This window comes from Rattus norvegicus, chromosome 3 (genome assembly GCF_021556685.1).
Source record: "Rattus norvegicus strain SHRSP/BbbUtx chromosome 3, alternate assembly SHRSP_T2T, whole genome shotgun sequence".
NCBI lineage: Eukaryota > Metazoa > Chordata > Mammalia > Rodentia > Muridae > Rattus > Rattus norvegicus.
The window spans coordinates 42,660,870-42,688,365 of record NC_141536.1 but is presented as its reverse complement, the minus strand read 5'-3'; the positions used below and the strand labels follow the sequence as shown (position 1 = coordinate 42,688,365).

The following is a 27,496-nucleotide window of genomic DNA, read 5'->3' as shown; positions in this document are numbered from 1 at the left end:
CTCTCTTCCAAAAAGGGGCATGCCTCTCGAAGCTTACCTTTTAATTTACCTTCTCGCAGTTCTGAATCCTCTTCAGCACACTGAAGGGTCCCCTCGCACCGGCGATGTTGGTTCCCGGGTCTCGGCACCACTTGTCGCGCGCCCAATGTCCCGCCAGCAAGAACGACGCGTGGCAACAGGATTCTTCTGCGAGCAAGCCTTTACTGTGTTACAGCTCTTCTTAGTGTTACAGCTCTCTTAGTGTTACAGCTCTCTTGAACAGGGACCCCGAGCAGCAAAATCGCTCGGCTTATATAGACAACAGTATGCTAATTATCTCTCAGGGATTGGTGGGGCTTGGATCACCCCACTACTTGTCCTCCAGGGATTGGCGGAGAATGAATCACCTCATTAGCATATTAACGGTCAACTAACACCTGGTGCATAAACCGCACATGTGCAGTACCGCTGTTCACCACTAGAGGGAGCCCTAGCAAGGGGACAAGCCTGCACATGCGCAGTAAGTCGTTTATATCCAGACAAGGCTGGATGTCGGCGCCATCTTTGTTTCGCCGCGCCGCTCTCTACATTTGAGTTTACTTCACTGAAAGTTATTTATTTGCATATTTGTATTTATAAAAATGTAAAAGTAGCATCTGTTATGTCTTCAATTCAACAGTCCTTAAAACAAGATTTGGTCTTAATATTTTTATCTGTGCCTATGTGTGCGGGTGGACATGAATGTAGGTGTTTAAGGAGGCTAGAAGAGGGAGGGCAATCCCCTGGATTTGGGGCTGTTATTAACCTGATGTGGGCACACAGAACCTAACTTGGGTCCTCTGCAATAGTTAGCCTCTGAGTCAGATCTCTAGACCTTATGCAAGGTTTTATAGTTAGCATCCTTACTGCCTATACCTGATTAAAAGACGAAACAAAACCAATGAGCAAACCAAACCCCATTCATTTTTAACTGGACATGTAACATTTGTACCTCTTTATGCAGTATGAAACATTAATTCACACACACACACACACACACACACACACACACACACACACACCCTGGCACTTGGCATTTCTATCACTCTCCACCTTTATTCTTCTTCTGAGTGTGGAGCAATAAAATCCTCTCTCCTAGCAATTTGAAATATTTGGTTATTTCTTGCCAATCATCACTTCTCCATGGTGCTCTAGAAAATTAAAACATCTTTTTCTCTACCAATTCATTCTTACAAGCGTTGATCATCTTCTTTCTAGGCTTCCCTTTCTTATACCCTCCCTGGCTCTGTTCTCTCTGTTTCCAGGAGACAAACCCTTATTTTTCAAATATAAATGACATCCAGAAGTGTTGGTCTCCCCGTGTTTTACCAATTTTACTCAATACTCTCCAGTTTCATCTACGGCTCGGCAAAGGACAGAATGTCTGTCAGCTTTGGTAGGTGTAGTACTGAGCCTTAGCTGTCAGCTTGACCTCCTCAGAGTCTCCTCAAAGAGGGAACCTCACCTGAAAGATTGTCTCTGCAAGCCTGTGAGTCATTTTCTTAACTGCTAATTGACAAAGGAGGGCCCAGCCCATTGTCAGCAGGTGGCTCTGAGCTCTGAGAAAGCTAGGGGGCAGAAGCCAGGAGTGAGCCAATGAGCAGCTTCCTCCATGTTTCCTGCAATGACTTGCTTTCCTCGTGGATGGATTCTGGTATGGAATCCAGCAGCCAAATAAACCTGTCCTCACCAGTTACTTCTGGCCTTGGCGTTGATATATATACATGCATACACATTGTGGAGTACTTTAATATAGCTTATTAGCAAATATATTACCTTATACAATTACTCTTTTTTATTTATTTCTGTAATTAGCATACGAAGTGTAGACTTCATTGCGGCATTTTCCTTCTCGACTGGTTCTTTCTTAAGCTAACTCTTTGCCGAGTGTCATATCCATATTATAAATTACTTTTGTCATTTGTTGAATTGTCTACATTTTGAATTCTTTGTCAGGCAGTTCTCTCATGTCTCTTGCCAGCGAGCCATCGTGGTCTTGGGGATACCATGCGTGCCACCTTGTTGTTTTGTATTTCTGTGTCCCTATGTTAGCATTTGTGCATTTGACCAGTTGCTTCTCCCAGGCGTGCAGGGTAACTCTGGTGGTAAATCTTTTTCCCGATGATGTTTCTGGGGTGATGATCAGACAGGCTGCACTGGGGTTGGTTTTAGTTGGTTACTTTCTATAGTGTCTGTGTAACTTCTACCGTTCTTCTCAGCATTGGCAATATCTGCAGGCACCTCAGTTTTTGCCGCCTCGTTAGTGGGCCCAAGTGTGTTGCTTCATGCTGATACTGAGTCAAGGAGGTGTCGGTATCAGAGGTCTTCACCATGATGAGAAGCAGCAGCTTAGTGAGTAGTGAGTCAACATAGTCTGTGGAATGACTCAAACACATGCGATTTGACAGAATTCAACCAGGGCTAAACTGAACTTCCCCAGCATAGTGCTCTCTGTCTTATGAATGACCTGTCTTGCCTCACCATTTAGAAAGTCATACTGAAACGATGTGTGTGGACTTCAGTGTTTGGAGGCAGAGGAGAATGAATGTCAGAGGCTGAATGTCACGTCTTACTCTCTGCACACTGAGGTCTGGACGTGTCAGGAATGATGGCTAAACACTTAAACTGGGAAGTCTGGGCTCGCTCTAATGAAGACAAAAGTTGCAAAACACTTTTAGTTATAAAATTTGGGTAGACCAATAAAAAAGAAATGGCCAATCGCTAACAAATATTTTTGCCTAAGGTATTTTTTTTTTTTTAGTTAATCAATTTATACTTACATGTATGGGCATTTTGCCTGCATTTACATGCCCAGTGCCCACAGAGGCCAGAGGAGGGCCTCAAATCTCAGGGAATTAGAGCTACAAATGGTCGTGAGCAGACATATGCATGCTGGGAATCAAAGCTGGCTCCTTCCCTGTGCTTTGAGCACCTCTGTGAGACATTTCTAATTATAAAACGTTAGGGTGATTTTTAATGTTTTCTTTAGGAACATTTAAATATTAAACTACTTTCAACTTAAGATGGTAGATAAGGGACTCTTTTTTCAATTGACCATGTAACCAAGCATGTTTTGATATCACAATCACCCGGGAAGTGGTTAACTAGATCAAGGACTTTGGCAGGTAAGCGCTAACTCAGTCTGTTATTTTACATGCATGCTTCTGTAATAAGAAAAAATGAAGGTTTGATCAAGATGTATATATCCAGGTTTTAGTTTAGAAACATGCATATGTTGAATGTAATTTTATATTTTAGAAACTGAAAGACTGTGTTTCTAAGAAATGGCTGCTTTGGTGTCATGAGGAAACTGCTCTGCTTGAACACACTCCTTTTGGACTTTACTGTGCCAGTTCTGTGTGTGTGTGTGTGTGTGTGTGTGTGTGTGTGTGTGTGTGTGTGTTGTGCATGTGTGTATGTGCACATGCATGTGTAGGTCTGTGTGCAGTAATGAATCTTCTCCCTTCCCTCTTACATAGCAATCTAGTGGTTATGCTGTGATTATTGTGTGGGTATTTGCCTTAAGACTTAAGCCCACTTTTCTGGAAACTGCTATAAATATTCTAGAAATGTTAATATTATGATATTTAACATTCCATCTCCTTTCAGCACGTTTTTTAATTTTTCTTTTTGTATACTAGAGAAGTGGTTTACAACTTGTTTAATTTTGGTAAATATAGAAGGACAGTTGAGATGTGAAGCTTCTCGAAACAACGGCAAGGTCAAAATGGATGTCATCACTGTATAGGGCTTACTTAGTTTGAATGTCTGCTTTAAATATTTTATGGTCATCGCATACATTTAAGTGGCTTTTAATGCCATTAAAATAGCAACTAATTAATACATTCATGCAATTTATAAAAATGAATCAAATGCCACAAATTCTTCTGCTGCTATACTTATTTATAACAGTGTGCACAGCTTAGTGCGTGCTTGCATTTAAAAAGCATTTCAGTAAAATGTTTGCTATTTGCACATTGTGGACAGCTACAGTCTTGCACTACTATTCGGTAGGCAAAGCCATCAAAGTAATTTGTCTAAAAGAACTTCTCCATTTATCAAACCATTTAAGCTGTTTGAAAATTATGGGTAAGATTGCTTGTGGATTACGTTAGGATGAGTTCTATAGAAACAAAAGATAGTTTTGTACAACAACAGAACTATTAGCTCTAAGGCTTGCGAGGGCTGAAGAACTATTACGGGGGATGCTCTAAGAAGGCGTGTGAAGGCCACAGAATAGAGGGAAGGGGGAGAATGCCTAGACAAAAGGGCATTGGGTGGAGGCTGATGTTGATGTCAGTTGAGTCAGATTGGTACCAGGATTGACCTCCTTGGAGGGATCTGATTGGGCTAGCCATGTCTACCAGTCAGCTGGTATTTGTAATCGGCCTTGGAAACAGAGTGTGTGGGAACCTCAGAGTGAGATGCTTCTGCCATGGCCCAGGAAATTTTTCCATAGAAGAGAAGGGTCTCTTCAAGTTGCCAGCCAAGACTCCTGACAGCTTGGTGGCAGGGATCCCCCTAAGAAACAGCCACTACTTAAAGGACAAATAAGGGTTTAAAAGGACAGCAACTCACTGGGCCTAGGTTCTGTCCTTTTCCCCTCTGCAGAACACCCCACATACATATGAATCAGATAAGGGTGGAAATTCGACTGTGTTCAAGGCCCTTTGATTTTTGAAATAGCTTAAAACATTAACAAGGACATGGGCCTTCATTCTGTTCTTCAATTGCTTGTGGGATGATATTGAAGAATTTCTCCTGCTAACTGCCGTTAAAATGCATCCACATTACCGTGAATGAAAATGGCCCTTGAGAGAGAACCTGAGACATTGTCCTTGACAACCTGAGGGCATTTTAAATGCCAAGTGCACGCAGGCAAGCTTTTCTTCTAGGTTAATTTTCCTACTTGAAATGTTTTATTTGCAGAAGCCTTTGGCTGTCTGCGCATACAGAACCCATCCAGTTGGAACCAAAACACTCGGTGTATTCATGAATGAATTCATTTTAATATTTCCCCTGCATTGGATTATTATGACATACTGAATAGTTTTCTCTTCATAGACCACATCCCACCCCCCTTTTCTTCCTTTATTTGGCAGGTATGGAAAAATTTTCTCTTTTGAAAGGTATTTTTCCAATACTCCCTATTAGTGTACTGAAGGAACTAGGTAACCTTATCCGAGGTTGGTGGAATCCCATTAGTTCCACTCACTTAAAGGGTATTTTATTTTGTTAAAAATGTCAAATATATTTCAGAGGTCGAAAGGTACTGAAAAATACTGAATTGCATACTTTAATGTGTAAGATCATTGATACCACAGGAATAAACAATGGTGATGGTCTTGGATCAAAGAAATATTCATTACTATTAACACTTCCCTCTGACTGCACCTGTATTTGATTATACTAATTTACTTAGCAGGAATAATAATAACATGCAAATAAAATCAGAATATAAAGAGGCATTAATTCAGTCGAGAGTTCAAATTGACAATGCAACTTTTTCACTTTGCACAGGACTTTGCTAATACTTCATGCCGAACACGAACCATACTACTCCTAGGGAAAGTGGGATGGGACTAGGTGCGTTGGCGCAGGGTGGACACGTGACCAGGGCAGCTTGCAGGATTTGTTTACAAGTGACTTCATGTAAAAGTGCTTCCTCCAGCCTCACAATTTTCATTTCAACCCCTGAAATCTAAATAGTAGGAGAGAACCAACTTCAGTAAGATGTCCTATAACCTCCTGCGTGCACATGTACATGCACGCACGCACACGCGCGCGCGCGCGCACACACACACACACACACACACACACACACGCACACACGCACGCACGCAGGCACACATGCGCAAAATAAAAACCCAAATTAGTTATTTGGTTGTTAGAAATGTAGCGTCATAGTTGGTTTTCACACTACCAATCCAATCTGTAATCTTATCCACAAGGCATGAGGTAAAAGAGAATAAAGTAAAGGGTTATTTGACCTGCCTTGGAGCTCAAAGCACAAATAAATGCCCCTCTCAATCTGTCTTTATTTTCCTTTGTATAAAATGTTCATTCATCTACATTTGTGTTTGTTTCCAGGATAGAAATGGGAGCATTGTTGAATAAGAAAAATATCATCTTTTTAATCTTTATCCCTAATAAGTATGTCCCAGTGTTTATCTACTCCATTCACTGATGATGGCTTTTAAAATCTTGCTATAGGCAAGATAGAATAAATATTAAAAGAATATCGTGTCTCACCAACATCTTTGAATTATTCCTGGAACTCTGGCAAGATCAAAGCAAGGACTGAAAGAACCCACTGGACGTGGGCTCAGGACTATGGAACGAGCACTTGGTGGCTGACAGGTGGCTAACATTAAGGGAAAATGTGCCTCAGCTGAGCACGTTGGTTGATCCCCATGGTCTCTGTCCCCAGGATGAAGCTAGAGGGTGTCTTGAGACCAGGTTGAAGGGCACAGTGAGGTCTTTTCTTCAAAAGCCTCATTTTCTACCATGATAGTCACTGGTTGACAGCTTGAGCAGTTTGAAGTCCCTTAAGTCCCGTGATTGTTCACCTATGTGTGTGACATTTTTATTGCTTCTAGTAACTTCCAACTAAGTGAGGAAGAGCAGTGGATTTACCAGGCTGTCTTAGACCAGTATCCCGGAAATCTCCTTGGCAGAAGGGCTCTGTACTTGGACATGTTGCAAAGATATTTTCCTCACAAGTCCAGGCATCATTTGGTGAGTGATCCCAATGATGAACATGCATGTCTATATGAGTGTGGATTGCTGTGTTTAGAGGTCCCTAATTAGTAAGACAAATATATGTCTGTTAAATAGTGCTCTGAAAATTCTTTATTCCTCCACGATAGAAGACACAGTCACAGGCTGCAAAGCCATGTAGGTCATTGTTTTGAAGCCCATTAAGTCTGAAGGAAGTCCTGGGCCAGTCTGTTCCCACCTGCCTGGAGACCTTCACCATGCTTTCCCAGATACAGAACAGCCATTTTACCCCTGGAGGTCACACCATCTTTTACCTGTCCTCTATGGTGGCTCTACTGTATCTGGCTCTTGCCTGAAACTTGAATGCCTGCCTTCTACCCACAGGAGCCTGTTTCACTTCAGTCCTAGACCTGGAAAACTCAGCATTTTCCCTGGGCAATGTCACGGGCCTGCAGCACAGCTCTGCCCGATTCCCACATGGTTCCAAACACAAACCTCACTTCAAGGACTAAGTAGACTGAAAGTTACCTTAGAGAAAATTGGGAAATTATTATTTCGTTCTATAGTAGGCAAGACTAGAATAGCAAGAATCCAGAAGTTATCATGTTACCAATGACCTCAGTGGTAACTCACCTTATCACACACATGCAACAAACATGTGCAGATTGAACTTTCAGATGAGCTGTGCTATGAAATATCGAGTGCTGTGCCTCTGCATGGGCCCCGTGAAGGTCCTTTAGTACGTATGACAGTGGGTGAAATACCATTGCTATCGTTGATGTCTGGTGAAGAAACCGAAGTAAAGACCACACAGTATGGTGGTCATCCTCTCCCATCCTTCTTAGCCTGCCCCAGTCCGCTTTCCACACCATGTAGTAAGTATTTAATTCTGGCCTTTAAGTGACTTGTTATAGGGCTTTAAAAATTCATAATTGATCAAATTAGAGGTTTCTTTTTATTCCCTATTAGGTCTGTTTGCCTCAGCAGCTAGCCGTCAAGTGTATCTCTGTAGACTTTTATATTTTATTACTATTGATGTGATAAAGATTTTTACATTTACTTTCTACACCAGATTGATTGCTATGTATTTCTTGCATGGTGCATGCTTCCTCTCCTTGATGTTTGACAAATGTTAAGTATATTTTTAGCTTTCTAGAACAAAGCTAAGGAGTTCACAGAATGTGTTTTCTCTCTGGTTAAAGTGAGACCGTGGCCTACTTTATCATGATCCTAATTAATTCCACCTAAAGCATTGTTTTTAATGTTGGCATTACCTTCTCTTGCTTATTTTCTAATGCCTGGCAACTCAGGGATCAGAAAATTTGTCAGATTCAGAGGTGTGAGCTATACTAGTAAAGACTTCTAGCATTGACTCTCATTTCAGGGATTTTAGACAGACCAGCCTCTCTCAGCCCCTGTGCTCCCCCCCCCCCCGCTTCCCTGGGACTCTGTACTTCCCAAGGTTACTACTCACCTTAGGAAGAAGTACCTGCTGCCAGTGTGAGAACCCATGTCCCTCATGGGGGAGCAAGAGGGAGGGCAGGAGAGGAGGCCAGAGGGCATTATCACTAGATTACTTTTAAGCATCCCAGTAGCTGAGCACTTTAGTGATTACAGGTAAAACTGTGCCTTTCCAAGATTATTGTGGCCTTTGAAGATTATTTTTGTGGGGCTGGAGAGATGGCTCAGTGGTTAAGAGAAATGGCTGTTTTTCCAAAGGACCCAGGTTCAGTTCCCAGCATTGATACGACAGTTAACAACTATCTGTAACTCCAGTTCCAGGGGATCTAACACCCTCACATAAGCATGCATGCAAGCAACACAAATAAGCCCATAAATTTAAAATGAATAGATACATTTAGCAAAGTCTGTTATTTGACTGAAACAATGTAATCATGTAAAATGCCAAAATTGACCTAAAAGAGGAATATGTAAAATTACATATGGGGACAGATTGGTTTTTGTTTAAGCATTGCCATTTAGAATTAAGATCCATTGCAGGGGCCACCTGGACTGCTGCCAGCCTACCTGAGGGAACAGAGGACTTAGACAATTAGGTGACCTCATTAGTTGCCAGTTAGGCACAGTCTCTGAATAAAACGGAGCTTGTCTCTCGTTCCTGGTTATGGGGAGGATGTTTGTTCCTAGTTGTTCAGAATCATTGATTATAATGAATCTTATCCATCTCACAGCAATGACACAAATCACAGGCCCGTTTCAGAATGAGAAGCATTCATAAAGGCCTCCTGTCACCTTTGTAGGTAGAACACGAGAGATACTGTGACCAGTATCATTTTACTAGAGAGCAGAGAAGAATTCTGATAGACAACTGGAATAGGAGCAGGGAAGACTTTATACAGAAGGCCACGCTGACTCTGCTCGAGGCCTGTGAAGCCCACGAAATGGAGAGCATGTTGGCCAAGGACAGGAAACGGCAACAGGAACTGTGTGCTGACCTGAAAGCCAAGGTAAGGCGCTACAGTGGGCGCCGTGATACAGGGTGGACATTCCAGGCTGTGGTGCTGCACACCAGAGACAGAGGGAGGCAGATTTCTGAGTTTGGGGCCAGCCTGGTCTACAGAATGAGTTCCAGAATAGCCAGAGCTACAAAGAAACCCTGTCTCAAAAAAAAAAAAAACCAAAAAACAAAAAAAAAAAAAAACAAAAAACAAAAAAAAAAAAAAACAAAAACCAAAACCACAAACACAAAGAGTCTTCTTCTTTTCAAATTCTCCTGAAAGATCAGTTTTTCTGGAAAGCCCATCTTGACAAAAACTGTTGTTTTGAGCCGTAGATGCTGCAATTCATTTAGGTAAAACATGGCCCATAATCAGAGATTTTGTGAAGCTCAATCTAAGGTTGCCATAATAGGAGATTGGTACTGAAATTTTGATGGTGACATCTAGGACCTGCCTGCTGTAGGTGCCACACATCAGGCCTGGCTAGGTGGAACTGTCTGATGCTAAGCCGGGCTCCATTCACATCGGAAGAGCTGAAGAGGCCTAGAAGGAAAGGCTCATACGGAGCATGCCGGAGCAAGCATGATGGCTGTGTGTGGCCCTGAGCAAGGTGTGGGGTGTCGATAGGGCTCTGCCCCTCCTCTGACCCACCGAGGGGGCTTCAGTATGTTTGAAGAGCCATGGTTGGAAGGCTGGAGTGTGGGTGTCTCCTGCACACGGGCAGACACAGAGGCGCTGTCCCCATGCTAGAACCACAGGTGTGGGCTGCAGCTGTGCTCGAGTAACCGCATTCCTCTGCAGTCACAGAGCCAGCAAAGGAATTGTGATCAGGTACAACGTGATGCTGTCATCTTGGTGTCCCGCTAAGTCATCTAGGAGGATCACGAGGTTACAACTATGTTCTCTTTGTAGGAAAAAAAAAAAAACAAACAAACTGGCAGACTTGGTATAGTGAGTAATATATGTAAAAACAAATGCCCATTTGAAAACATTGGAGGAAAGTTGCTTGATCGGTGTTTTTAAGCAGCGGGAAGATCTTCTTTTTGCACTGCATACGTTTGGGACATAAAAAAGTACAAGTTGCCTCTAGGCTGATCTAGCCCAGGCTGTAGAGCCAGTAAGTGTTTCTCGTCCTTGGAGGCTGATAGGGGACACAGCAGCAGGGGCAGGGGCAGTCCGTGCACTCCCAGACTGCCTCTGCCCACTTCTCGAGCATTGCCATTAGCCATTGAACTGTGCTGTGAGTGGTGTGTTGCACTGTGTGTGTGTGCTGCCAGGCACTTAAGTGAGCTATAGAATGAAATCCACTTGTTAGACCCCACGTAAACACCGAGCTAAGACACACCACGTACAAAACACATTTCTGTGGCTCAGAGACTGGCTCATGACTCTTTTAGTAAAGACTGCCCCCTCACACTAAACACCCTCCTGACACCATCATGGGTGTGTTCTGTCTACCACACACATGTCTATGTCGACTATTTCAGCCTTTACCCTTCTTATGATCATCAGATCTGTATCATGTGGAAATAACTCATTCTTTTTAGTTGTATAGCATCTCATTTTATAACAGCACAATTGGTTTACATGGTTTCCTGATTCTTGCTAACATAATCGGACATGCCTTCCTGAACAGATGTGCTGATTCCTATTGGATCCTTAGGAGCAGAGTGGGTGGATCATAAGGTTTGCGTGGACGTAGCTTGAATAAATAATGCTCAGATGGTTTCCCCAAGTGGCTCTCCAGAGTTTCAGCCCACATCCTTCATACCATGTTCTCACTACGCTCGCCTCAGCCAGTGTCTTCTCTAGCCTGGAGACTAAGAAACGGGGACTCGTGGTTTTCAGGTGCATTTAAAATAACGGCCAAGAAGCTTTACTCCATATCTAGCTGGTGAGCCTTCCACCCAAGGTTTGCCCAATCCTCTCATGACTTCCCTGCTTTTCTGTTTCTCATAGTATTTTTTTTAACGTGTTCTCTTTACAAGTTCTCTCTCTATTTTCTCTTTACTCTTTCAGCAATATCCTTGGTTAAGAAAGGCTTTTAAAAAAATTCATATATCACATCCTGACCTCAGTTTCTCTCTCTGCTCTTTCCCCAGCCTCCGTCCCCCCACCTCCACTCACCTCCCCTCTCCCCAAGATCCACCCCTTCTACTTCCTGTCAGAGAAGGGCAGGCCTCCCAGGAACAGCAAACAAATACAACATAACGTTCTACAACAAGGACAGGCACACACCAACACATCAAGGCTGGACAAGGCAATTCAATAAGAGGAAAAGAGTCCCATAAGTAGGCCAAAGAGTCAGGGACAGCACCCTGCTCCCCAACTCCCCCAACTGTGCTTCAAGTGTTTCTCTGTCATTTGAGATTCCTCTGTTGAGAATTCTGTTTAGATTTCTACCCCATTTTTAAATTGGATCATTTAGTTTGTCTGTGTCTAGTTTCTTGAGTTCCTTATATATTTTGGATATTAGTCCTCTGTCAGATGTGGGATTCATGAAATTCTTAATCTTTTCCCATTCTTTAGGCTGCTGTTTTGTCCTATTTCAGTCTTATGATGTTCCATTTATTGACTGTTGATCTTAGTGCTCGCGTTATTGGTGTTGTATTCAGGAAGTGGTCTCCTATGCCAATGGGTTTCAACATTTTCACGTTCAATATATCTGGTTTTATGTTGAGGTCTTTGATCCAGCTGGACTTGAGCTTTGTGATAGATATGGATCTATTTGCATTCTTTTACATATTGACCTCCAGTTAGAATTGCACTATTTGTTGAAGTTTTTTTTTCCCCATTGTATACCTCTGGCTTCTTTATCTAACATCAGGTGTCCTCAGGTGTGTGGATTTATGTCTAAGTCTTCCATTCAATTGCATTGATCAACGTGTCTGTTTTATGCTGATACCATGTGGATTTTATTACTATAGCTCTGTAGTACAGCTTGAGATCAGAGATCGCGATACCTATGGAAGTTCTTTCATTGTACAGGATTGTTTTAGTTTTCCTTGGTTTTTGTTTTTCCATATGAAGTTGAGAACTATTCTTTCAAGGTCTGTAAAGAATTGTATTGGAATTTTGATGGGGATCGCATTGAATCTGTAGATTGCTTTTGGTAGTTTGGCCATTTTTACTATGTTAATCCTATTGACCCATGAGCATGGGAGATCTATCTTCTTATATCTTCTTTAAAGACTCGATGTTTTTGTCATACAGATCTTTTACTTCCTTTGTTAAAGTTACCCCAAGATGTTTTATATTATTTGAGGCTTTTGTGAAGGGGGTTGATTTACTTATTTCTTTTTCAGTCCATTCATCATTTGCGTATATAAGGGCTACTCATTTTTTGAGTTAATCTTGTATCCAGCCATTTCATTGAAGGTGCTTATCAGCTGTAGGAGTTCCCTGGTAGAATTTTTGGTGTCAATTAAGTATACTATTCTATCATCTGCAAATAGCAATACTCTGACTTCTTCCTTTCCAATTTGTGTCCCCTTTATCCTCTCTAGTTGCCTCATTGGATGAGCAAGACTTTTAATGGTGTTCTGTCTCAGCAGTTCAGTCCCTTTTATCCGTGTTGCCGATGACTCTGATCAGTTGTATGAGTCCTTTCGTAACTGCTATTACTTTGTTGATCATATAGCAGGAAGCTTTAGGCTATTCTGCGACTCCCTGCCTCTGGGAGAATCTTTTACTTCTCACTCCTCTCCCTAGGTTGTCATTAGACGGTGGACACAAATGCCTGTAGGGAAGAGGCATTCTGTCTCCCTCATTCATCCACAGACCTCTCTGGTGGTTCTGAGGATATTTCTCCCTGAACAACTGCCTGATGCCTTTAATGGTTCTTGAAATCTAGGTGACAGAGCTGCCGGGGCAGTACGAGTTGCCACTAGCCACCAGCAGGTTTAGTTATGTCAGTGAGCCCAGATGACACTGTTGTTCTCTCTCAAACCAAATCCAGGACATGGTACCCTTTTGGGGTTCCATCTCCTCTGGGAAACTATGCCTGTGCTGTCTCCTAATCCCAATCAGCCAGGCACCAGAGTGTCACCTGTACATGTCAGCTGGGGTTTGGGACTGAGCAGACTGTCAGACCCTACGGAGAGCAGGACACCCCCGGGAGACTGCGGACACGCTGGGCACTGTGATAAGCCTTGCCTTTCCTCTTTCTTTGCCTGTCTGTGAATCCTGGATATACAAGGTTGCAAGAAATAGAAAGAGAAGTCATTTTATGATCATAGAGGACCCTGATCTGACTGGATCTGGACCCTGGGCACAGAGAGTGTGCTTTATGACTTACAGACCCCATTCTGCTCAACTTGGGTCTGGTGACAGGAAAAAATGGGGACTCTGCAAGTCATAGAATGGGGTCTGTAAGTCATCAGATGCTGCTTGATTGTATCCCACAAATCACAGTGTCCAGCAATGTCGGCAATCTGTTAAGTGCCCCCTGCTCTCCACAGGGTCTTTCTGATAGTCTGCTCTGTCCCAAACTTCAGCTGACACGTGCACGTGGCACTGTGGTACCTAGATAAGTGGGATCAGGGGACAGCACAGGCAGAGTCTCCCAGAGGAGTTGTGAGCACAAAGGCACTGTGTTTTAGATTTGGTTTGAGTGATTGGATTTTCCAGACCCTTTTGGGGTTGGGCCCAGAGGAAGGTAGTGAGGTCATGGGAACTGTGCCTGGGAAGGGATTGATGCTATTCCCACAGAGTTCATTTGCTCATGCGAGCATGTGCTGTTCTAAAGCAAGGCGTGTGCCCTCCTGCATGCGGTCAGCCGTCTTTCTGCTTCTCCATCATGAAGTGCTTCGGCCAGATGTCGTCACTAGGATACCAGTGTACGCTATTTGAACCCTCTAGCTATCAGAATTGTGAAACCAACAAAATCGTGTGCAAGTTCTTTCACTTCAGCTGTTACAACAACAGAAAACAGACATGGGTGTGTGAACGTACCCTTGTAAGTGAGAAGAAAAAACAGAGAAGATACAGACACATGCCGAAGTAGATTTTTATTGTCCTGCAGATACAGCGCTAGCTTCGGAATTTGCATTCCTAATGAGAGACTAAGACTCGGTAAATAGCTGGGATGAAATATATTACAAGAGGAAAGAGATAAATCTGTAAATTGTGCAGTAATCTAAAATGTTCAATTATCCTTACAAGTTTTGACATGGACGAAATCAGGAGATTTATCCCTTCGCCGTCCTTTTACAGATCTGGGAGATGAAGTGACGGCCTAAGGTTCATGCTAGCTTGAAATTCAACACTGTCTATCTATCTTGGCCCCACACAGGCTTGCATGCAAGAACTCTAGAATAATAGAAGGTAATTATTATACTGTTGGCCCCAGGTGTGCTATGTATTAGAGCCACGGAATGTGGGAAAATATTACTTCATTGTGGCATAAATTTGACCTTTCAAAAACTAATACACCAGCTATAATAAACATCAATTAAACATTTAACCATAATTTTGTTCTCAGACTTAGAATTTAAAAGCCTTTGGAGGAGTCAGTTGGATGATTTACGTCTTAAGAAAAACATAAAAGTAGCTTTGGAATGCCGGATGCCTGCCTGTCCTTTGTCCTTTTGGTGTTCTGACAGTAATGGTTGCTGTAGCAAAGCGCGGAGGTGGTTAGGCATCTCACTCTCAAGATGAGATGGGGAGAAGCAGGTGCTCATAACTCCTGCTCCCAGGAAACCTGCAGTCCTTGTCCGTGTTCAGCTCAGACCATCCTGTTAGCTCTACAGGCGATATCCTGTCTTCAGGGCTCAACCGCAGAGGCTTCCCAGAGACGTCTCATTAGTGACTTTTCCTTGCTTCCATGCTGAGTGATTGTATACTGCTGTGGAAAAGGAAGCGCCCTCTGGACTCCCGTGCCAACTGGGAGGCTTGCCCTCCCCTGCGTGTTCCTTCTGTGGCTATTTAGGTTGGGCACTTCCACTTGCCCAACACCATGCACCCAGGTGCCCAGGCTCAGTGACAGACATCTAGTTATCAAGAAAATCATGCCACTGGGGAACAAAATCACCCCTATTCCATCCCCCGACCCTGCACATCTTTTTGTTCTTGGTGGTGATAACCTTCCTGCCCAGGCTTCCTGTGGAGGCAGCGAGTAGTACCCTCGGGGTGTTCCGGTCCAGTCCTCCCTAAAGTCTGCTACTTTCCCACGTGACACTGGAGCCTGCTGGCTCTACTTTCTGTGTTTCTTGATCTTTTTAGTATTTTCCTTTACTTATAGACCGTCTCCTCTCCAAGGAAACCTCTTGGCTCAAAGTTGCCTTCTGCACCGGGGACGCGGTGGGGTGGGGGTGGTCCATCGCTCACTTTCATGTGACATCAGCCTTCCTACTCCATTCAACCTGGTTCTCGGACCCCTCTAGTTTTCTGTTCATGGTTATGAGTGGCCTAATTCTCCAGAGGTTTTCATCTTCTCCACATACTCTGATAACCACCCACCTTCCTCACTCTTGACTTTTTCGAGTTCTATTAAGGGTTTCTCGCTATCATGTCAAGTGTCTAGGTGTCCACACAACTCTAAAACACTGGCAACCTCTGGATTCCTTCCCTGTCTCCTTGTTCTTGTTTTATTCCATTGCCCACTGAGAACCCTCATGACTGTACTTCTTCTCTCAGATACGTTCCCAAGCCCCAAATAACTCTCTCCTGACTTTGTCTAGCAATACACTGACTATATTAATTTTAGAAGTCTCCAGATGTCTCAAAACTGGCATCAAAAAAGGAAATATTGAGGTTTCCTATTGTAAATGGTACTTTTTTCTTGAAACTTTGTTTCTTATTCTCCCTCACTGTTACATTCATTTGATAACATTGGAGAACTGTCTGTTTTAGCCCTACGCCCTTCCTTTTCTGCCCTTGATCCCTGCCTTACTTCTTAAACTATGTACTCTACTTCTGTGCCTTACATTCTGCCCTCTCCAAGTCTTTCCCTTAAACCAGAGGCAGAATTCTCTGCCTTAAATACAGTTCAGAGCCTGGAGTGATATTGTGGACCTACACACTCCAGCGCTCACAGGGTGTGGCAGAAGGGATTTGAGTACTAGATCACTCTGGCCCTGGGATATATAGCAAGACTTGTTCTCAACAACAAGCAAGGTAGTAGAAGAAGGGGGGAGGGAGGGGGAAAGAAAATAAGTTTTTTACAAAAAAGACTTGTTTTGCTAACTCATCAGAAGCATGCCTTGTTTTACAATAATGGGCAAACTTCTTGGTTTTCAGGTTCTCAATAAATTGGATATGACTTTTTTTAGCTTTCTTTCTCAACACGCTCCACTCTACGACTTTGCAAGCGAGGAAGACCAAGGCACTGGAACTCACTCTTCCTTTTCTCCTGCTATGGCACTGTATACTGTACACTCTCCTGGCCCCACACTTTTCTCTGTTGCTGTTGGCTCTGCTGGCATGTTTCTCTGGTTTCTCTTTGCCCGATTATATCTTGACCACCTTTCAAGACTTGGCTCAGATGTCTATTGCAGAAAGACTTCATTGAGTCTATAATTAGATTTAATATATTCTTTGTTCTCTCTGGTCCCTGGTACCTAACTCTGGCCTGCCACTAAGTATGATTATATAGCACATTAAAAAAAAAACCATGTCGGCAGCACAGCTGCAGGTGACACCCCAATTTTTTCATTTTGGTACTTTATAAACTCCTCCTCTTCCCCAATACATTTTCCAGTGTTTGGACTATGACAGGTCCTCAGTAAATTCTGTGGAAGCAAAGTACATAAGTTGCAGGCATTTCTCCCCCTTCTCACTGCATCCTGACACAGCGATGTTTCTATTACCTTCTTTTTTACTTTATTTATGAGGAAGCTTGCTGTAGAAGCAAGTATATTACGTGCGAAGTCATTAGAAGGCGAAGTATAAGACTTAATTACCAACACTGAATATGCTAAGATGTTAGATGCAGTTGTAAAAATAAACCTTGGTTACCTATAAAACTGGGGTGTACGTCCACTGTGAACTGAATCACCCGGCTCTTGGTTTTCTTCTTCCTGTCACATTTCTGTGCCCCTGTTTTTCATTTCCAGTTGACTGAATGACCTGGTCATGAACCCCTAGTAGTGGTGGAAATGAGATAATGTGAGTTAGACAACAGTGTTTTGAATAAACATCATCTGAGCTCACTCGCCATGATGGGAGCCCCTCACACCATCAGTTCTCTCTGTCACCTCCTCTTGTTTCGGTCTCCTGTTGCTGTTGGAGAATAACCTTGGCATTGGCGTCCGCCAATGAGACGAGAGATACTCAAATCCAGATGGAGAGTTTTTTGAGTGTAATTGGAGAGGTGATGAATAACTGCTATCAGACTGAGTCTGACTCAAACCATAAAGTAAAATTTAAAGAGGTTTATACACGGGGCTGAAGAGATGGCCTGGCAGTTAAGAGCACTGACTACTCTTCCAGAGGTCCTGGGTTCAATTCCCAGCAACCACATGATGGCTCACAACCATCTGTAATGGGATCCGATGCCCTCTTCTGGTGTGTCAGAAGACAGTTACAGTGTGCTCATATAAATAAAATAAATAGATAAAAGGGTTTATATGTATTTGGCAACCATGTACAGGTAAGATCCATGAAATAAGAGCTTTGAACGTGAGCCCATATTCACCCTGAATTTCATCATGAGACTATTTTAAATATGGAAATATGGAGAGGTGTATAACACAAGCAGAGAACAGTATTGATAGGAGACTCTGGCTACAGAGAGAACTGGGTTTAAAGCAGGTAGAATTTTAGAGGTTAAAAGGGGATTTTAGAGGTAAAGAACCTCTAAAACATGTATAGAGACAATCCTTACGACTTTTTCCACCTTACAAATCTCTGAACGTGCAGGGGAAATATTAAAAAACCAACCAAGAGAAGATGCTAGGAGCTAAATGGGAATCCCAGAGGTCAGAGAACACAGTGCTGTACAGGTTTGGAGTTGAAGTTCTAGCGCAGCCCAACTGGGAGATCAAGAAGCAGAGACCTTCAGCCAGAAGTAGGGCTAAGCTTCCGCTTTCCAAGCCACCTTCATCTGTGACGGATCACTGGTTGGAAACCAAGCCATTCAAACGCATGAACTTACAGAGACATTCTTATTCAAATCATAACACAGTATAAGCAGGAACTGATCCTTCAGACACAAAAGACCCTACTTCAGATTGCCGTTGAGACAGAGGTGGTCCCCAAGGCTTAGCTACCGGCCACATGCCTAAGTGACTACAAACAGGGTAAAGGACGCGTTCACCACATAGGAACCCTAGTGTCCATACATGTCGTTTACTTTTCTGTTAATTTCTTGCCTCATCTCAAGGAATACTTGCTGTGTAATAGAAGATGTAGAAGTTGCATCTCAGATCTTAGTGGCCCATATGCAAAACACTTCCTTGGTCAGATCAGGATTAAAAAAAAAAAGACAATGATTGGAGGTTTTAGATGTCTAGTGTACCATATGAATTAAAGATGCAACAGTTTTTTTTCAACTTAAGACATTTACTTATTAATGCATTGGCATGATTAATTGGGCCATGTCCCATCAGCATAATCAGTATTAGCATGATGCTCTTCCTTGTAGGCTCTAAAGTGGGGAGGCATTCATAAGGGAGTTCCCGGTGGGGAATATGCATTGAGAGAGGGAAGGGAGGTCCTAGGAGCCCTAGGATCAATGCCAGAAAGTCTTTTTTTGGTGGCAGCAGCAGACAGCATTTCCTATAGGCAGCTGTTTTGTACTCTCTGTGGCTCTTGGCAGGTAGCTAATTAAAATTCCACTGGGTTTGGATACTTGATGAATCTACAGACTATTTTCAAGTAAAATATTCCAAGTAGTCCAACTCTTAAAATGCCTTGGTTTTTTAAAGCTGATTTGCCTGCATTGGGTCTAGTTTATAAAGTTTAAAGGAGGCTGTACATTTTTATGCTCTTTATGATGAGAGTCTTATATCCCAGTAGCAAGTCATAACAATATCTCACAAGATGTTTTGCAAATGAAGATGCTTGGTCTAGAATATAGATGTTTGTATCTTATTGTGACTGTGCACAGTAAGAAGATAAGTCAGCCGTAATACCAAGTTCTGGATAATTAATGAGGGAGGGAAGTCACAACTTGGAGTTGGAAAAATCAGGGTTTTTAAAATACTTGTGGAAAAACAAAACCATGGCTATTTAAAGAGAATCCTAAGTGTGTCTGATGGAACAGAACAGGTTATCCAGAAACAAAGCTAGACATTGTAGATTTGTTGAATTCCAGCAAAGACACAAAGTTAATCAATCCCAAGTGAACAATTGTTGTAAACCATTGACTCTCCGTGTTACACACAAATGACCCTCAGCTCATACCACATACCCTTATAAAACATGGCTCAAGTATCATAGACCTACATGTATAGACAACATGGGAGGAATTTCTTACAGTCTTGAGATGGAAAAAGATATCTTAGACATGACACCAAATGTATTATCTAAAAGAAAAAAGCGCGATTAATTAGATACCCTCAAAATTATCAAAAGACACAAACAAGAGACTAAAACGTCAGGCTAATCAACAAAAGAATATATTTGTATACTTAATGTCTAAAAAAAGACTCAGATTCATTATTTATAAAGAATTCTCAAATACTAATGATAAGAAATAATTCATTTTAATATGTATGCATGTGTTCTGCTTGTGCAAGGTGAATGCATGTTCATATGTATGTAGGTACACAAGTGTGTATGCACATATGCTTGCAGGCATGTAGAAGTATGACGTTGATTCTAGAGGGGGGCTTTCTTAATTGCTTTCCATAATATTTAATGACACAGGATCTCACTTGAGCCTAAAGCTCACCCATATGACTAGTCTGGCTCTAGGGATCTCCTCCATGTTTTCTGAAAGCTGGAATTACAAGCAGGCTATGATGCCCCCCCAGAATTTACATAGGTCCTGGCCTTCTAAACTCAGGTTATCATGCTGTGTGGCATTTGTGTTCATTGCTGGTTTCTCCTTAAACATATGAAGGGCAGGACATATTTTTAATTCATCTTTTGACTGCTCATGATTGACACCCGTCCTAATCCATACCGTTCTTAGCAAACACCACCGTAACCTGTACTGTGGGAGGAATTTTGTGATACCCATGTGTGTTCTCTGATAATTTACTTGTGTTTCACACCACTTTCATCTTTGATGTTCATGATTAAGCGACTTCCACTGTAAAATCTGTTGATGACATTAACTTAGCTGAGCAGTTGTGCCCAAGACAGTCCCCACTGTGTGTGTGTGTGTGTGTGTGTGTGTGTGTGTGTGTGTGTGTGTGTGTATGTGTATGTGTAATACCCTTTTACTCTGGCATCCTCATACTGGGGAATCACTAGGCACCAAGTGAGGGTTTAATTTTGTGGAAAGATTCAAGTCCTCACTCTGTGCTTTTACCCTAGAGAGCATGAGAAAGCTTTTAACAAAAGCATCTTGAGGTAGTATTAATGGTTTACAAATATGCAAGGATTATCTTTTAATATATCATTTATTTTCATAGATCTTTCTGTGAAATAAGAAAAGAAAACAAATCCATCACTTATTAGTGAAAATCTTTGTTTCTATCTCAATGATGTTCAAGTACATTCCACGTAGTAGAGCATCCAGCAGTGGTATTGGCTATCAGGCTCATTCTGGCCAAAATTCTTAGAGCATTTTCCATATGGTCTACATGAGGAAACCCTCATTTTGAAACCATCTAAAACAGCCATTTGAGTCTTGCCTGTATCGTCTCATTATAACCATTTGGCTACCGTGTCCTAATACAAAGTCTCCTCCTGGTAATGAGAAAGGCAGACTAGGAAAGGAGTAAAGTTAAACAACAATGGTGACAAAACCCCGAGAAAATGATCCGCCAGTGCCTGAGCCATTTGTAATAAAGAGAATCAAGTTTCTGAGCACGAAAGAACCGCGTGAGACAGTTAAAATGATTCTTCTGGGCTCTTTGCCTAGTTCTTTACTTTCACAAGAATGGGATTTGTAAAAGGTACACAAATTGAATGCCAGAGAATTTGAAAGCAGCTAAGTTGCTTATTACTAATATATTTTCTGATTTCCTTTACCAAATTATGTTTCTTTGACAATAACAATGAAAGTCATTAATTTTCTCATTCAACAACAGGCTTTTGTACACACCCGTCCCTTTTGTGTTAGGCATAGGTACAAGGCATTAAGAGATGAATCATCCTTAGGAATCTCAGCTTCCTGTAGAAGAGACAAGGGACACTGATACAGTCAGCTCGGAGTGTGGCAAATCCTGTGGGAGAGAGCTGATAAAAATTCTAGGAGAAGCAGAGGAGTCTGTAGGAGGCATGGGGTGTCATGGCCAACACAGAGGAAACAACCAATTAAACAACAAGCCCAGAGAATGGTGTCCGATATGTGAAGTGAGCATGGACGACGTTCTAGTAGGCACTGGGAACTAATAGTCAATCTCTTATAAACAAAATATCAGGGTATAAAAGTAGTTCGATGTTTCTTTTTAATTTATAGGCCGAAGAGTAAGAAGAGACAAGCTAAAGACATGCTAAGTCATGCAGGGCCTTGTGAGCAATGTTAGAGTGATAGCATCCTAGTGTATGTTTGGGTAGCCATTATAGGGTTTTGGTAGCGGAGGGACATCCTTTAAAGTAATTGATAACTGGAGTTGGTGAGAATAAAGATACATTTTATGAGAAAAGGTGTAAGGGGTGCCAAGCACCCATGCTGTAAGTCTAGGCGAGGGATGGCGGTCACCTGAACTATAGTGATGATAACAGAGAGGAAAGAGCAGAGGGTATTTAGGAGATTAAATTTGCAGGACCATGAGAGGAAGGAGAAAGAGCTGGAGGTGCCATGTTTCTGCTGTCCTTACTGCATGGATGAAGGAGGAGGGATGATGGGTAGATTCGTTCATTCAGTGACTAAGTCTGCTGATTTTATGCTAGCATTCCACTAAGTACACAGGAAAGAATCCAAAACCCCAAACCTTGTGCATCTTACCTCCAGGAAGTTTGAGTGACACACAGGATGAGTGAGCGGTGTCTGTGCATAGGAGAGGTGAGCGCTAAGAGCGAGGGGAAAAATACTAAGCAAAATACACAAAAATTGGCAGGGGAAGCGGGTTAGTAGTTTACAGACTGGAAAACCTTCTTGAGAAGGTGACAACCGAAAAAAATCTTTAAAAAAGTATGAAGAAAACATCTAGCAGAAATTCTGCCTACACAAAAGGAGCTGGGAACATAAGGGTCTTGCCCGTGGTGCTTAAGAACAGTGTTTAGGTCAGTGGGGCTGACAGGATGATGACACGAGCTGGCTTAACTGGGAAATCCCTCTGGCTGTTGGTTTAGAGTTGGGAAAAGGATGACCCTGACAGACCACTGAGAGACTTGCCGTAATCTACTCTGATGGTCAGCACAGGAAGTCTTTGTGACAGCGTTACTGCTGGATAGGATTCCAAGCTTCTAGACTACCGCTTTATGGGGACCACCTTCTCAGCATTCTACCGTCTCTCTACCCCATCTCCTCTGGGCTTCACCCCAAGTCCTGTTTCACATCTATCACTCAAATGTTGTCACTGGCCTGTCCCTTAACATGTTCAGGAAAGAGCTCAACCTTTCTTATAGGAAATGAACTCATTAGAATCAAACTTTTGTAACAAATATTTCCTTGGGTTTACCACTGTGCCAGTCTACAAACAGTGTGGCTTTTATCTTGTCCATGTTTAATCTTTTGTGAACAGAATCACATAGTCTATTAAAGTGTTGTGCAGGACATCTTTCCTTCAATATTTTGTATTGTGTAGCTGCAATAATATATTGGCCCATTTCGCTGATGTTTTTGTTTGTCTTTTCAGACAGTCTTTCTCCGCAGTCTAGGCTGGATCAGAGACCTTTTGCTGCTGACAGATGTTTGGGTTATTTGTACTAAAGGAACCTGGTATCAGCCCTTCTTCATGCTCCCAGGACATGCCTTTTTACAGTATCTATGTCTATGAATGAGCCAGTCTGAGCCAGTCTATATTTATAGCATGGATATATAAAAATTCCTATCCCTCACCCTTGCGTGTTTGAGCTTTGTTTTTTAATCAGTTGTGTGGACATGTAGCATTTAATATAGTTTTGACATGAAGTCCCCTGATTCTTAATTGAGTGACTTTTAGCTTGTTGAGTGGTGACATAGATCACTTTTCTTTATGAAATGCCCATGTAGGCAGCAAGAATTGGACTCAGCAGGTTATTAATAATAACGAGTAAAGAGGACATCAAGTTGGGAGTGAGGTGGGATGGGATCCACAAAGGAGAGTTGGAAGGAGATGATCTGAGCGTCACTAAGAGGGAGGGAGGTCACTGGAGGGAGGTAGTGGCAGAGGGAAAGGGCATGATCAATATATATTGTATAAATGCTTGAAACTTTCGGAGAGGAACAATACTATTTAAAGAAGAAGTTGTCGGTTCAAGTTTTCCCCCATCCCTTTCCTATAAATTTTTATGGATTTGTCCTTGGTCATTAAATATTTCAGACACCAGCCATTGGGTTATATGTGTTTCAGGTATGTTTGTATCTCATTTTCTTTCTTTTAGAAGTATCTTTCCATTAAAGAAAATTTCGAGTTTAATATTTTCAAAATGTTTTGCAACAGAGCCCAGGCATAGCAAAGTTTCATAACCTTTCTTGCCTTTACTTCCTGCTGGGAAACATAGATACCCCCATGCCCAGCCACATTTTAAATTTTCATGTAATAAACGTATGCACCATTATTCTTTTTTCCTAACTTTTTACTGATTCTTTCACTTCATGGACCCCAGGCTCACTCATTCCCCCACCTTCTTGTATCCACCTCTACCCTTGCCTTCCTGAAAAAGAAAAGGCAAAAAATAAAAATAACCAAAACAAAGCATAGAAAACATCTCATCATGGAGTTGTCGTGTGTCACAGTGTGTCTCACAGTGCATCCCTCTGTCCACACATCTTCACTTGCAAGTGCTCATTGCAGTACGTCATTGATCTGGTTCAAGGTCTCTGGCTTCTGCCATATCACATCAATATTGAATCCTCACCCGGATTCCTCCCAGTTATCCTGTTGTTGCCCTGTGTCAGGGAGATCCCGTAGCTTTGGATCAGCAGGTCAAGCCCTTTCATGTGCTCTAACAGTTTACAGGTGATGTGGATTTTGCGGGGAGCCAACTCGAAGCCCCAACCCTGGGCCTGGGTGGTAGCTGAGCTGGTCAGCCTGCTGGCTCACTTGCATCCATATCACCCGGTGGAGCTCTTTAGCACTGCTCTGGCTGGCCCACTCAATACTGTGGTTGGGGCGGGGGTGGAGGGCGGGGTTAGCTCTCCTACTCTAATGCTATTGGGCCAGCTTACTTGCACTCACCCACACCACCAGAGCCAGTTCCACTCTGCTGCCTAGTCAAGTCACGGGGCACACTTTCCCACGTACTGCAGCTGGTGAGGGACAATGCCTATTCTCCTGCTTTCACACTCTTAGGCTCTCCTACGCCTTTCCTGTCAGGGCTTTTCCATTGTGCTGTCAAGATGAATACAGGGTCTGCTCTCCTATGTGCTGAGCCAGCGAGGGGCAGGGCCAGCCCTCATGACCTTGAGGTTAGTACTCCCGACTACTGCATGTGGCCAGAGAGCGGGGGAAGGCATCACCTCCAAGTTCCAAGTCCACCTCATAGGGCAGCTCTTCCATGATTATGCCCTTGGCCTGGTCACTTGCGCCCCCTCCATGAGGACCAGCTCTACTGTGTCACCCATTGGTTTTTACAGTTAATGCTTTTTATAATTTGTACAAGTAATCCTTTCTTACCTCTACATCTGAGTCCAAGCTCTTTTTAATCTTTTAGAAGCTTTGCTACTTGGACTTTGATGCTCAGGCCTACGATCTGCTTAGAATGTTTCCTTAGTGAAATAAAGTAAAGGCCCAATTTTTAATTCTTATCATAAGATGCCCCGTTGTCCCAGAGATTATTCTGTTCTTTCCCACTGCCCGGTAGTTCTATCTATACCAATAGTGAAGTGACCGTGAATGTGGGGATCTATTTCTAGACCCTCCATTCTGTTTCCTTCGTCAGTATATAATCATGGGCCAGTGCTATCCCATCTTAATTCCCATAGCTGTATAATTAGTCTTGATTTTTTTTTTGTAGAGTAAATCTTACTGCCTTGCTAATCTTCCTAATTCCTAAGCCTTTGCATTACAGGCTCAGTTCTTTTTTTAACTTTATTTTTATTTTAAAATGTCGATTATTTGAGAATTTCACACAATATATTTCGATTATATTACTTCCTCCTCCAACTCCTTTTGAATATACCCATGCAACTTTGTGCCTTCACATTGGTTATCAATCCCACCAAGTCCAATTTATGCTGATCATATATTCTTGGATGTGTGCTCATCCACTGGAATGCAGTTGACCTACTAGGGGCCCCACCTTAAAGAAAACTGGGTTTCACCCTCGCAGCAACGATTAAATATAGATCTATCCTAAGCTAGGGGTGGAATTTCATACTCCTCTACCCTTCTTGTGCTAATCCCTTCCCTATGCCTTAGAGCAGGTGTTGTTGGTCACCTTTCAGGGGTGAGCACTCAGCAAACATTTGTTCTCAGCACTAGTTAGGAGTCAGACTAGTTAGGAGTCAGACTAGTTATGATTCTCTGTAGTAACTTCTGCTCTGACCAAAACTGACATAAATGCTTAGAATGCAGTTTAATGGGCACATCATATCCATTTAGCAAACAATGGAAGTAGCGTGCCCACTAGAGTCTGTTACTGCTCCTGCCATGGCTTTTGACCAGCTTTATAGTACCAGGATGAATCACTTCCTGTGGAACAGGTCTCAGATGCTATCAGAAAGCAGCTGGTTATCTCTAGTGCTGGCTCGAAAGGGAGTGCTTTCTACAGTTTGTGTATTTGAATTATTGGTGTCCGGTTGGCAGACTACCTAGGGAGGATTGGGAAGTGTGGACTTGCTGAAGATGGTGTGTTACTAGAGGTGGGCTTTGAGGTGTTTCAAAAGGCTGTGCCAAGCCCTGTCTTGCTTTTTCTTTCTCTGCCTGTGGATTAGGATGTTAGCTCACTGGTATTGCTCTAGCACCATGCCTGTCTGCTATGATGATCATGGACGAACCCTATGAAACTGTAAGCAAATCCCCAATTAACTGCTTTCTTTCATGCATTGGTCATGGGTGCCCCTTCGCAGAAATAAGATAGTCACTAGGTCTTGCATCAGCCTAAGTCCCAGTCAGTAGTGTCTGAAGCTCAGTAAGGCCATTGATGTCTCCTCCTAGCCATCAGATGGCACCTTCTGGCAAAGGCTAGTCAGCAAGGAAGAAGTTTCCAAGTCAGTTTTTGCTTGATTTCTTTATGTCCTTCAATCAAAGTCTGTGGTATCTTCAGCGATAAGGCCTTATCTTCTAGTTCTGGTGGGCTACCAAGAGCAGTGGCAATATGCTGTATTGTTTTGATGGCTCTCTAACCAGTAACTCATAGCCCAGTCCTGGCAGTGAAAATTTCACTCAATACCTCATGTCTGCGGGGTACAGCTTTATCTATTCATATCTCTGTTAAAACTCTTAAAACTTTTTACTAGTGTATTTTCATTGAGTAAAATGATGGAATTTATAATGGCATTTTCATACATCATGTGCTGTAATGATTTTCGTTCCCCATCATTTGTGGTTATTATAGTTTTACATTATAGATTTCTATTTGCTTTTTACCCCCACAATTTTAAATTCCTTGTTTAACAGTTTAAGTTCAACTTGTATCTCTATGATTGTAGCATATAATTTTTGTTTTATAGACCATTTCTGATAATTTTCACAGATAACTTGTCCTCTCTGCTTATTTTTATGCATCTTGTGCTTTGGTTAGTTGATAGTTACTGAATTAAATACTCCTAGAATCAGTTTGATGCCAGACGGCGGGCAGCATCTTCTTCCCAGGAACACATTTTTTCTTTTTTCATATGTTATGAAAATATTAAAAGCCCAAGACAAAAGCTTGAAAAAAATCTTTTTTTTTTTTTTTTTGTTCCAAGACAGTGTCTCATTGTGGTGTCCAGCCTAGGTTTCAGGTGTCAAAGGTATCTGAATCACTCAAATTACACAAGGTCTCAGCCTAGGGGTCTTTTTTCTCAGACTTCTACCTTTAGTGCACCTGGGTTCCACACTCTGTTGTAGTCTTAAGAATCTATTCTAGATAATTTTTTTCCCTCGGGTAAAATCAGGCTCTAGTGGAATAGCTAATCAAAGACTGTCTTAACTGATCTTTCTGAGAAATACTTC

At 42.3% G+C, this 27,496-nt stretch overlaps 1 protein-coding gene across 12 annotated transcripts in view; it reads left to right on the top strand.

Annotated features, from left to right (window-relative positions):
* The window catches only part of Ccdc148 (coiled-coil domain containing 148), a 279,259-nt gene that overhangs the window by 118,671 nt on the left and 133,092 nt on the right, over positions 1 to 27,496 (top strand). For 6 of the 12 annotated variants that reach the window (XR_015682840.1, XR_015682841.1, NM_001107732.2 and 3 more), the window contains 2 exon segments: positions 6,618 to 6,756; positions 9,000 to 9,206. The exons of 3 other annotated variants lie outside the window; for them this stretch is intronic. Coding sequence is in view for 7 of the 9 variants with exons in the window: in NM_001107732.2 (NP_001101202.1) it covers positions 6,618 to 6,756; positions 9,000 to 9,206 (346 nt within the window). In the remaining 2 variants the exon portion in view is untranslated. 12 annotated transcript variants of the gene reach the window in all.